Source organism: Excalfactoria chinensis, chromosome 22 (genome assembly GCF_039878825.1).
Source record: "Excalfactoria chinensis isolate bCotChi1 chromosome 22, bCotChi1.hap2, whole genome shotgun sequence".
Classification (NCBI taxonomy): Eukaryota; Metazoa; Chordata; class Aves; order Galliformes; family Phasianidae; genus Excalfactoria; species Excalfactoria chinensis.
This window is the reverse complement of record NC_092846.1, coordinates 1,532,645-1,544,833: the sequence shown is the minus strand read 5'-3', so window position 1 is coordinate 1,544,833 and position 12,189 is coordinate 1,532,645. Positions and strand designations below refer to the sequence as shown.

Genomic DNA, 12,189 nt, shown 5'->3' with positions numbered 1-12,189 from the left:
AGCTATTGGTAATAGGTGAACGGTTGGACTGGATGATCTTTTAGGTCTTTTCCAACCTTGGTGATTCTATGATTCTGTTATCTGTAAACCTGCACGTTTTTGTCTGGATGGGTTTGGTATGGGCTTGCACCAGAGCTTGTACAGACATATCCAAGAGGATGTGCTTGGGCTTGGCAGTGCTGTGATCAATTGGACTTCATAGCTGCGTTGGACTCAGATCAGCTCTTCTTGATGTTCCTGGTTTGTAGAACCATCGAAGTTTGAGTTGGATAGGCTCTTTAAAGGTCATTACCTAGTTCAGCTCCTCTGCAGTGTATGGAGCTAGCTCTACTTCCATTTTTGTGATGCACGTAGCCTATAGTCTATTAACTTCCAGCTAGCAATTAAAACTCAGTCATATTTGCTATTAGGATAAGACTTGTACAGTTGTCATCTGTCTCAGTTATTTGGTTCCATGACTCTTTGCAGATTATCCTAAATTCATGGTACCAAATGAGATAGGCTTTTGGTTAGAATCACAGCAATTTGCATGCCTCAAGTCACTGTTTTCATCATTAACAGCTTAAAAAATGCCTAGAGGTTATTTAGTTGTATTGGTTTGCAGAGCTGTGGACCTACAAACCTAACTGTGTACCTGTTAACCTTTGTGGGTTTTTAAAACTGGGTGTTAATTTGTACTTCTGCAGTTCTGCAGTTTTTACCACACAACCAACATTACACAGCTGCATTCTCACTTGTAACCTTTAAAAAGGCAGCTGAGGTGAAGGTCTGGCAGTGCTCGAGCCCTTAGAAATAGTGCACAGTGTCCTTCTGTGGCTTTTGCCTGTATCTCAGCTCTTCCATGCAACGTCAGTGGCAGTTGTGGCACCTTGGTAACTGCGTGTTGTTGGTTTATGGGGCGGATTGGATTGCAAAACTGTTACTTCCCTATCACAGATGTGTGCAGCTTTGTAATAATTCCCAACCCCGCAGTGGACACTCAGGGTGTGAGCCTTGGCTCACATACCCTCCCTGGGTGGGAAGCAACGACTGCACTGCAGCCTCCAGCAGAGCTTCCTGGGAGAGCTGGCCCCTGGGTTACCAGCTGTAATGTCTGTATAGATGCTCTCTTCTTGCCAGCCCTGTCACTGAGCACAAGGACTTGGAAGACCTGAGAGCAGGCCTTGACAGTAAAGCCTGAAGTAAGAAAGGCACTGAATGTCTCAGCTTTACCTGTGGCCTTCACTGCTCCATCACCAGCCCTGCTCAGCAGCTAATACAGAGAGATGGGTGCCCCATCCCTGGAGGTGCCCGAGGCCATGGGTGGGCCCTGGGCAGCCTGATCAGGTAGGGGACACCCAACCCACAGCTAAGGTTAGGGCTGGGTGTGCTGTGAGATCACCTCCAACCCAACCATTCTGTGCTTCACAGGAAACATGTCGGTGTTGGAGACAGAGGGCAAGGCAGGGATGTCCCCTCAGCAGTCCTTTGTGCACAGGGATCCCACAGCTGTGTCTGCAGGCAGCGTGGCACCTGGAGGATGTAGGGGTGCTGCCACTGCTCTGCCAGCAGCACTGATGCCATGGGAGGGAGCGGTATAATGAATGTGCTTAGTTACAAACAGTGACAGTTGCTGAGCATCAAACACAGTCATTTGAACTTTTTTCCAGAGTAAAATATCTGAAATATCCAGTACTTCATTCTTTAATGATTTTTTATTTTGAGCAGGTTACTTCAGTGACTGTTGTTGCTAAGACACAAATAGTTACAGATGTCCCCAGGACTGATTGCAGGGTGATAAATACCATGGCTGCCTCTCTTGCAAAATAACAAGAGAAATACGTCAATTTACTGCAGTGCCACCTTTTACATGTAATTATGCTGACAGCTGAGTGCTGAAAGTTTCTCTCTAGGAGAAGTGTAGCTTGGTTTCCTTGCAGTGTCTGGTGGTGGCTGTGTTAGTGAAATCTCCCAGTGAAAATAAAGCTTACAGCTGCGTAGCATCAATAATTCCTTTTGTCCCACAGTTGATATGATGCTGGGTTCTTTTTCTGGGTGATCCATCTTCAGTCTCTTGTGGGTAAAGGCTCTGGAAATTTCCAAACCTGTTTTAATGGGTTTAAAAGTAGCATCTGGAAATGGGAGACAATATAATCTATTGTTTACAAGTTTGTTTTTAAAACTTCTTCAGACAAACATCATTTTTGATGCCGTTTTTGTTTTGCTCCAAAGCTGCAGCTCCAGAAGTTTACAACCCAGTTATCAGTGACCTGAACCACTAAAATGAGTGCAGGCTGTTTTCTCGTTCGCTGTTTTAGAAAAGCAGTCAGTGCAGTTGTGGTACGAGTTGAATTCTTGTGAAGAATGGAGTGAATTGGCTTTGTTACTTTCTTTATGTGTTTATAATTCATTGTGCTGTGCTTTGTGAGTTAAAGGTGGTGCATGGCACTTTGGTGAGCTGTGTGTTAAGATCTATCTAGAAGAAATCATTGCCCCGTTTTCTGGGCTCAGTGGGAACTGTTTTGCTCAAAGATGAAGTTGTTATTTCCAAGTTTTCTTTTTGTGGAGAAAAAAAAACCCAACACAGTGTGTTTCCCCATTTAAAAATGTCCCTGTTGGGTTTCAAAATCAAATTGAAGAGTTGTGTAAGAGCCAGGCAGGCTGTGTGTGTGTCACTGAACAGAGCTGCAGACAGCCTTAACATCAGTGATGCTACAGCGATTTGAGAAGAGCAATGTGAAAGTTCCTGCTAGTGAAGTGAGCAGTGCTTAGGCTAAATATGTCTTTGTGTTACAGCATTGAATTCCTCCGCTTTTATATACCACACTGTGCTCCCCCCCTTGCTTTCAGATTGTGAACATTTGATCAAACCATGAACCTGAAGTCCTCCAGATCTGTGTTTACATGCTTGTCGTGGCCACATGTACCCTCACAGATGAGACACATAATCTGTCTTCCCTACAACTTTTGCAGGTTTTTATTCCGAGTCTTCCCCAGTTAATAAAGACGGAGAGAGAGATCGAGCGTAGAGAGCAGCAAACAACCCAGCAGGTCTCACAGCAAAGGTTTGTTCTCTGGTGTTTGTCACAATATTTGGGCAACCCCGTGGGGTGTGGGTGTGTGTGGGGGGGGATGGAGGAAAAGCAAAGAACAGCCGAGCAGAAATCTTTGCCATGAGATTTGCTGAGCTGTTGGAGGTAGGGGATCAGCAGGCTGCTGTGTGCCACTGGAGAACTGTACTTAGCAGTGGATTTAACAAACCAAAGCTTGACATGTTGTAAACTGCCTTACAGATGGAATCTGGGAGCAGTTTTATTTCTGGAGAGCAAAGACTGCTGTCTGAGGAGATGGATGCTGGCAGCATTGCTCAGTGGAGTTGGGGCTCTCACGTTTTGGAGTTAGAAATCCCACTTCCTTTTCCCTCTTACTGCATTTGTGTTTTTCAGGCTGTCCAGCACTGAATGCTTGCCTTAGTGTGTCACCATCCAGGTGTGGTGTTACCCTCTGGTTGTGCTCAGGGATGTGATTTAACAGTGGGTTGTTAGAGTTAGTGTAGTATGATTAGGCTGAGGTTGGACTTGATTGGACTTGATGATCTTGAAGGTCTTTTCCAACCTGAGCAATTATACGGTGTGTAAATTAATTTGTGAATTCATGGTGCTGCTGGTAGGTCTACTAGTGAAAGCAAATGCCTTGTTACTTAGTGGAGGAGGAAAGCCAGCTGGGCTCCTGCTCATGGCTGTCTGTCCTTGCATGGCACTGTGGCTGCACTGTTGTGTTACACACCTTTCCTTCTCAGCCTCTTTGGATTGTGTTGAATTTGTACTCAGACTTACTTGACAAACCGTGTTACAGGTCAAGGCGTCTATTTACTCATTCACTTGGTTTGTTTTGTTGTGATGGTACAGTGTTACAAAGCATTGTTATCTTCTTGTCTGAAGAAAGGGCAAACAAAGCACAGGATTCCATTCCTTACTGTTCCAAAGGAGCCATCTCTTTGTACTACCCAACCCAGCAGCCAGCATGGTGCTGTTATTCCTGTCATCTTGTAATCAAGAACGTAACAGGAGATTCTGCATAAGCTGTGATGAGTGCCTGTTCTTCCATTCTTATGGGAGCTCTTAGGAGGAGAGCTGGGTTTGCTGTCATAGTGCAGGCAGAATGCAAGTTTGGCTATTTGGGATGTCGAGTTAGAAGTGTTCTGACAGCTTGACTGATGAAATAGTGTCACAGTTGGGTATGAGGGGATATGAGGAGGGAGAAAATAGTGAAGAAATATTGCTGTAGAACAAGGAAGTTCTGTGCAGAGGCGTGCTCCATTGGAAAAAATGAGAAGAGTAGAATCTTCTTCTGTTGCTTAATTCCTAGATCCACTTCTCTTTATGGTAAACTTCTGGCCCTTGAGTAAATGAGGAGTGGAAATAACATAGATCCCATGATTACGCATATCCCAACAAAGCATTTTGTTTCAGATTCTATTAAATAGTTTTAATTTCATTAGGTCGTCTTAGGGCTTTTTTCTAAAGGAAGCAGTGGCTATTTTGAAGTAAAACAAAACCATATTCAAGCAGCTTTTTTTTCCTTTCTAATCAGTATAATTACAGCTCATTGGTTTTATCACATTATCCTTGACTTTAATTATTTGCAGCTTGAGAGAAGAACTGTTCCTTTATCTGAAGCCAAAGCAGATGGGCTTGTAATGAACAAAATTAAATAGCAGTCCAGCCTGATGCTAATAGCTGGTAGCTTTTGGAAATTATATCATGTCAGATTTGAAAGAATTTGATCAATATAGGCTTTGCATTTGGGGATTTTAAAAATAGGATTTATTGTAAGAAACCATACCTGGGCTTTCAGCAGGGAGTTAGCACTGTGATGTTATGCAGAACAGAAAGCAGACAACTAATCTGTGTAATTCTCTAATCCACACCTATGCTTTAATGCCTTGTTTTGAAATTTATGTAATGTGTTTCAATAAATTGAGCATGCAAAATGACCTGACGTGCAAAACGCCTCTCCTGGCTATTGCACAGCAGTGGTGTGCTGGGCAAGTTGGGATTTAGCTGGCTTGGCTTTTCAGCAAGTCCAATTTAAACTGAAAAGTGTTGTTTAATTCAGATATTACAGGTAAATAATGAAAAACATTCCATATAGGAAAGAAGTGTGTGTTTCCAGCTTTTTGGAGCCTAAGTCTTGACTTCTTCATGTTTTCAGGTTGTTTCTTTCCCTGTGCTAACACAGGATAGCTTGTGGCACACCTGGTTGTGTTTCGTCAAAGCCTTTCCATTCATAAGCCCAGTGCGCCATGGAAGTATGCTGGCCATCACACCTCACTGTGGCTTCCAGCGTTTGGAAGGGGTGTATAAACAGGAGGGGAATGGCTGTTTATGAGGGTGGACAGTGACAGGACAAGGGGGAATGGATTTAAACTGAGACAGGGGAGGTTTAGGTTGGAAGTTTTTCACCCTGAGGATGGTGATGCACTGGAACAGGTTGCCCAAAGGAGGCTGTGGATGCCCCATCCCTGCAGGCATTCAAGGCCAGGCTGGATGTGGCTCTGGACCACCTGGTCTGCTGGTTGGAGACCCTGCACATAGCAGGGGGTTGGAACAAGATGATCATTGAGGTCCTTTTCAACCCAACCATGCTATGATTCTATGAACTTCCTAGACCTCCCTCTCCCAAAAAGTATAATCAAAATGTAGACAGGAAAAGTGACCAAACCCAGCTCTCCCAAAACTGTTGGTCTCCAATTTCTTCTTTTCTGAGGTTAGCGAGCAGTTGGGAAGCTGTGGTTTTGTGTGGGAAGGGGAGGAGGGCTGATGGCAGTTGGTGTTTCTCTGCATGGTGATGACGTGGTCACCTCCACTCACATACAACTGCCACAAGATGGGCTGAGTGTGGTACCAAAGCTATTGCAGATCTGCTTTGGTATCTCTTCTGATGTGGTTGCCGATGGTTTAAAAATGTTTGATAATAGAAGCCGTGCGGTAAGCTTATCTAAATAAAGCACAGCTGCCTTGAGTTTTATGTAGGTTAAAAATCTAATGCTGAAGTTTGAGATGATAAAAATAAAGAAAAAAAACCACGAAAAACAATACCAAAAATCAGCTGTTTGCCAGATCAGATGATCCACCAGGTTCAAGCTGAGCAGGTGCAAGGTGCTGGGGTTGCTTTTTTGGAAACCCAAGCACTGCACCCAGCTGGGAGGCTCGGAGGGGTCTGACAGTGCTCAGCACTATAGTGCTGTGCCCATAGCAGGCTGCTGGGGATGCGGATTTAGCCCTGCTGCATGGAAACAGCACAGAGCTGTGCTCACTGCAGCCTCCTCCCATGTGCAGCTGTAGCTGGCAGCAGCTGTGCCCTGCCTGCCTGCAGTGTGAGCCATGCCTGCCAGAAGCATGGAGTGCAGTTCCTCCCTTCGTGCCCCCCATGTCCTTGTGGAGGCAGTGGTGGATGAGCTCAGGGCACAGCAGCTCTCTGCACCCAGGCAGGGTGGGCAATCTGGGATGAAAGGCCACAGAGTCAGACATGTGCCGCAGCTGAGTGTGCATCCCCAGTTTTGGCAATGTGAAAAATAAGGGAAAAAGTAAATGAAGCCATAATATTACAGTGGCTGTCAATGGCAAAGGACATCCTGTACTCTCACTTGCATTCTCTTGCCTTTTTCCCTCTCCTTTGGCTCCCCTAAACATGTGTCTGTGTGAGGCTGGAGCTGAGTCCCATGGAAGGATCTTAGCAGAAGTGCTGTTTTTTGGTGGCTCTTTTCTGTGTGTTTTTTTCTGTTTTATTGTTTTTTTTCCATAGCACAAGATCAAATCTAGCCTGCTGCACAGCCATATGGCTGCTGTGCCCAGCACAAAGGAAGGTTATCAGGCAAGCAAGAGTGGGTTGCTGGAGGTAAGGGAGAAGCAGGAGCTTTTCCTTCCTCAGCAGCTCCAGCTGAAATTGTGGCTTAGGAAACCTTTGCTAAAGAACAGCCCTGTCACTCCTTGCAAGTCCAGGTGTGCTGCTTAAGCACATCCCTGTCACCCAGAAATGCATGCTGCTTCTAGTTGTTCTGCTTGTGAAAACACTGAGAGGTTTTCTGCCCTACCTGCTGTTTCTGGAGCTGTAGATTCTCTAGAAGGCAGTGTGACAGTGATTTTTTTTCCATACTGATGAGTTCAGTTTTGGAGTTTAATAAGAAAGTATGCAATGAAGCTGTAAAATCAAAGGACAAAGGGGCAGGACCAGACTGAAGTGACAGCAAATTCAAACATCACTGCTGTTGGCACTTGTATCCCACACTTGTAGTTATAACCTTTGAACACCACAGCTTCTCTTCTGTCTTGAGTTTTCTGTATTATCTCTATTAAAAAGAAACACAATAGAAGGAAGTAGGTTTTTATATTTCAAATAGTTTACACTTAAAACTGAGGGTGAAAATTGTAATAGTGACAATATCACTTTGTTTTGCATACTATCTTGTAGGCATATGGTGTAGCTGGAGATGAGATGGAGTTACTGAAAAGCTTTGGTGCAAATTGAGTTGTTTTGCAGTTAAGGCAGTGAAGGTGGTTATTAAGGTAGCCCTTAATTATAGGAGGTGGCCTTAGAAAATACTCAAACCCTCAGTGCAGTTTTAGCCTGGCATTTAAGACCTTTATTTTTCCTTTCGCAAGGGCAAAGAAATGCACTGTGTTTCCATGGATAGTATGGATTTATTACAGCCTCTGTGTTCCCACTGAGATACATGGCTATGTTTTTGTGGCTGTGGAGGTCGTAACTCAGCAGAGCCAAGTACAGGTGCTGTTAATGTATTTGATTTCCTGTGAACCACTGAGGGTTTAACTGCTGTAACCTGTGCAGGATTTGCTCTGTGTGTCATAACACATTTAATGCCAATGTAGGGGATGGCTTTGCTGAGTGGGCTCTGGGAAGAGGGGATCCCGGAAGACCAAGTCAGAATATATGGTCAATGAATGCTGGTCTATGGCAACTTTTTGGTGCAGTACATAGGAACTCTGTGCTAAATATGTGACTGGGTTACTGTCTGTTAACTTTTTGGAAGCACGTGCTCATCAAACATCTCTTTTTTGAGGGCTGCAGTTGGAATAATAGACTTTCTTTGTGAATTTGACAGTAAGCAGTGCTGTATGTAAATTCATTGAGGTGTACGCTCTTGTCCTGATTTTGTGTGTGTGTGTGTGTGTGTTTGTTATATAAATGTTCTAAATTAAAACAGGTTAGATTGAATCACTCTGTTTACTGACCTAGTAGACCAGACTCGATCATTTAAAGTGTCTTTAAAATCATGGTGCACGTGTCTGATTGACACGTTAGCTTCTGTGGTCAGTATGGTACAAGCAAATGATGTAGAAACGTGCCACGTGATGAAAAATGTCTGTAAGTTGAAGCTTAAAGCTAAATCCCTTGTTTATGAAATCTTTCCGTATATGAATTTTGTCTCTTACTTGGGAGATGGCAACACGAGTTTAGAAAGCTTGTGGGTGGAATATATAACAATTACCATTCTCTGATAGCCTAAATGATAAGTCCCCCCAAAAGTACATAAAGCTATGAACACCTTTTTTTGACAGGCTTTGAAGACTGCCGAGGAGGACACGATTTGAATCATTCAAGCATTAAAATAGTAATACCCATGGAAGAGCCACAAGATTTACCCGAGCAACCAGTAAGTACATTTAAATAATACTGAAGGTGGGCATGTAAAACTAATCAGTGTAGTTATTCTTGTAGTAATCTCTTATTTGTTGAATGCGTTGTGGACACATATAGTTGATTCTTATGATACTTTATTTAATCCTGGAAGTCAGGAAGTGACAAGTCTTTTTGTAAGGGCAGGTGAACTTGTGTTATGTGCATTGCAGACACCCACAGAGTTGATCTCTGTTTGGAATGAGTTCTCGTATTGGGCAGTAAATGCGAATAATGGGGAGAACCCAGAGGTGGGAAGGGCTCCAGGGAGACCCAAAAGAACAGAGGAAAAATGGCTGTCAGGTGTTTGGGCTGAAGGTTTTTCTCAACTCAAATTGCCACAGGGATGGTGATTAAACTCCACATTCCTGACTGGTGTACAGTCTTCTCTTCACAACGTTGCCACAGGCAGTAATGCTACCATTGCTTTGGTTGTGTTTGCTTCAGCAATTCATCACCTGGTTGGTTGGAGGGTGTGCTTTTAACTCAGAAATTGATCTATGAATATTAGTCTGAGTGGAGGTGATCTGACCTGAGGCAGAAGCTGTGTTTTCCACCCTTTTCCCTTTCCATCGTTTCCCCTTTGAAACTTGTTTTCTAATTAAGACTTGTTGGCTATTTGCTCAGTTCAATGCAAGGCTTTCTTTTCAACATTAATGCAAACTCTAAAGTAACCACTGGTGATGTCCTGCTGTAGGTCTGTGTGTGCTGATTCGGCCAAGGGCAACTCTTTTTAGTTGTGCCTCTGAACATTTCTGTCCTTGCAGGTGAAGAAAGCCAAGATGCAGGAATCCCGAGAGCAAAGCTTGAGGTATGTCACTTTGAGTTTTATTTTAGTGTGAAGCAATTACTGCTGCTCTTATACCATTATAAGCTTCCATTTTAATGGCCTGCATATTGCTATATTTGTGAGAGAGATGGGGCAAATATAACCCAGTTTTGTGTTCGCTGTAAGAAAAATAAATTAAGCAACCCTTTGGTATTAAACCATTATAAAAAAAAGTAGAGTTTTTATTGCATCATCAAGCAGCATCTTTGTCCTCAGAATCTTATGAGGCTGTATGTAACGTGCATGTAACGTGCATCCTGATGAGACTCAGAATGTTTTACTAAATCCTCTGCTATGATTCTGAGCAAAACTGTGCAGGTGACGTTGAGAGATGAAAAGCTCTCAGTCTGACAGTTGCTTTTGTTTAAAGCTGCTACGATGTACTAGTTGTGCTCAGTAGAGGTTGTCTGATGTATGTTTGGTTTAGGAGCTAATCACTGTGATTTCGTATAGAGGATTGCTTTATTTATTATTATTATTGTCTTGGGAGTAATAGCAAAAACTAAATAAAGATCTTTTTTTGGATCCTCTGACATCTCAGTGTGAGTGAGGAGTAAGCACAGTGTGCCAATGTGGTATATGGAAGCCCTGAGTTATATTAGTAGTCACATGATTATTAAAAACTAATGATGAAGGGAATGCTTTGACAAGAAGCAGTGAGCAAACAGTGTGAAATTCACCACCTAAACGTTAGAATCTGCTGGAAGCTGCACTTCCAGCCTGAATAAGGTGAGAGGAGCCCAGCCTAGGAGCGCCTCTGCTCTCCTAGGTGGTATGTGATGGAGGATAAGAGCACTTGGGATGAATTTGTACTAAAGCACAGGTGTGTGTGTGTTGAGGGGCAACAGTGAGAATGCAAGGAGAAACAATGGCTGTTATAGTATAACCAGAAATTGCATCTACTGTCACATTTTCCATAGTAAGTGATAACTAGAAGTAGCTGTACAGCTCTCAACCTACTTGCAAGCTGCATGCAATTTGACTGCCACAGGTTAACTGTGTCACAAAATCACAGGACTTTTTTCCCCCAAGAACAGCAGCAAGAATGCTCCGAGTCTTCACTGGAATGTGGGGTTTTTAATTGCAAAACTCAAAAGCTACTAGAATTGAAAAAAGATTTTCAGTCTGGTTATGCATGTTTTCAGAGGGGAGAAATGCCAGTTAATGCATTTTGAGCAAACTTAATTCCTTCTCCCCAGCCATAGGAAGGAAAGCAACATGCATAAGAGAGCAAATCTGCAGCACTCACTGCACTGGTTTTCCATTCCCTCACCCTGCCCAGCACTGTCCTGCTTGCCCCAAGGTTTCACCTCAAAGCATCTGCGAGGATCAGGGCTGGTGGAGGTGGGTGGATGAAGCAAAAGCAACCCCACCATTTTTTCTGCTCATTCAGCGAATTAAACTTTCATGGAAGAGCCTGGTGGGTGTCTGAGGTGCTGCAGAGGAGTAGGAGGCCGTGTCCAGGTGGGAGGAAAGAAATTTATGCTTCACGCTGTAGATGGCAGTGACAAGCTGCTGAGTCTGCTGGGGATGCAGCTTCATGTGGAGAGTTGAGTTTCTGAGTTAACGTGCTGAATCTGATGGCAGTTTCATGTCTAATCAGAGCTGCAAATCTCTCTTAGGTCCTCTCTGTGAGATAACAAAAACTAGCTCTGCACACTTTGATAAGAGTCAGTTTCTCTCAGTGCAGAAGGCTGAAGATATCAAAGGATGTTAATGCAGAGGTTCATAGTGCTGATATTACAGTTTGTTTGTTCTAGCAGTCATGTGAGCAACACAGAAGTCAGCGATCAGAAACCTGAATCTTCAAGCCTTGGTTCAAACCTTCCCATGTCAACTGAGAGTAAGTATCTTTCAGAATCCTTCTGTTCCCTGTGTGTCTGTTCTCCTAGTTTCTGCCACTGATCTCATTACTTTTGTAATTCATCAAGTGCAAACTTCATCCCCTCTTTATAATCCTGTCCATACTGTCAGTTGTAAGGTGAAGGTTTGCTGTGGTTCTTACAAAGCATTAATGCCTGTGTGTGTGATGGTAAGCAAATCACATTCCCTATCTACTTTTATATTACTGTCCCCTTAATCAGTGTACTGCAATGCATTTGAAGTAGTTACCAAGAACTTTAGCCTGCAAAATCTGCTGCCTGTCTGGCTAAGCCATTTGCAAATTGTATAAGTTGCATGGATCCATAAGCAGCACAGCTGTGTTTGCTAAGAATTTGGGCATGGTGCTTGAGGGTCAGAACTGATAAACTCGTGTACTCTGCAAACTGACAGTCAGACATATTGCTTGGCTTGGAGTTCACTACACCATGGTTCCTTGTGGGGTGGCATGCCATAATGGCCTGTATGATAACAGGTTCTGTGCTGGAAGTCCAGCATAACCTCACCTTCCTGGTCTGATGGACAGCCTATCATTTATCAGGTCTGCTCATATGAATTCAGGATATTACAATGGCTGCTGGGTTAAAGATATACCAGCTCAAGCACCCCAATGCTGTAAGTGGGACCTGTATCTGAGATGAGTTTGAACTCAGGTTGTGCAGCCTGAGTGACTCTCTCTTACCGGTTCTAGAGTGTGATTGCTGTGGATTTATTCAAAAAGAAAAATGCAAGCATCACATTATATGCAGTGAATTGGCAAGAACATTTTTGATGTGTTTTAATGCTGTGGGTTTTGAGAA

General features: G+C 43.5%; 1 protein-coding gene across 13 annotated transcripts in view; it reads left to right on the top strand.

The window, feature by feature from the left end:
• Positions 1-12,189, top strand: part of EYA3 (EYA transcriptional coactivator and phosphatase 3) — a 35,499-nt gene that overhangs the window by 1,277 nt on the left and 22,033 nt on the right. For 3 of the 13 annotated variants that reach the window (XM_072355309.1, XM_072355306.1, XM_072355302.1), the window contains exons 1-4: positions 3,012-3,044; positions 8,562-8,656; positions 9,447-9,490; positions 11,272-11,351. In XM_072355309.1, the coding sequence (XP_072211410.1) occupies positions 8,624-8,656; positions 9,447-9,490; positions 11,272-11,351 (157 nt within the window). In that variant the 5' untranslated portion in view covers positions 3,012-3,044; positions 8,562-8,623. Of the gene's footprint in view, positions 1-3,011; positions 3,045-7,843; positions 7,968-8,080; positions 8,104-8,561; positions 8,657-9,446; positions 9,491-11,268; positions 11,352-12,189 lie in introns of those variants that run through there. The other 10 variants (XM_072355308.1, XM_072355305.1, XM_072355299.1 and 7 more) reach the window with 5 other exon arrangements.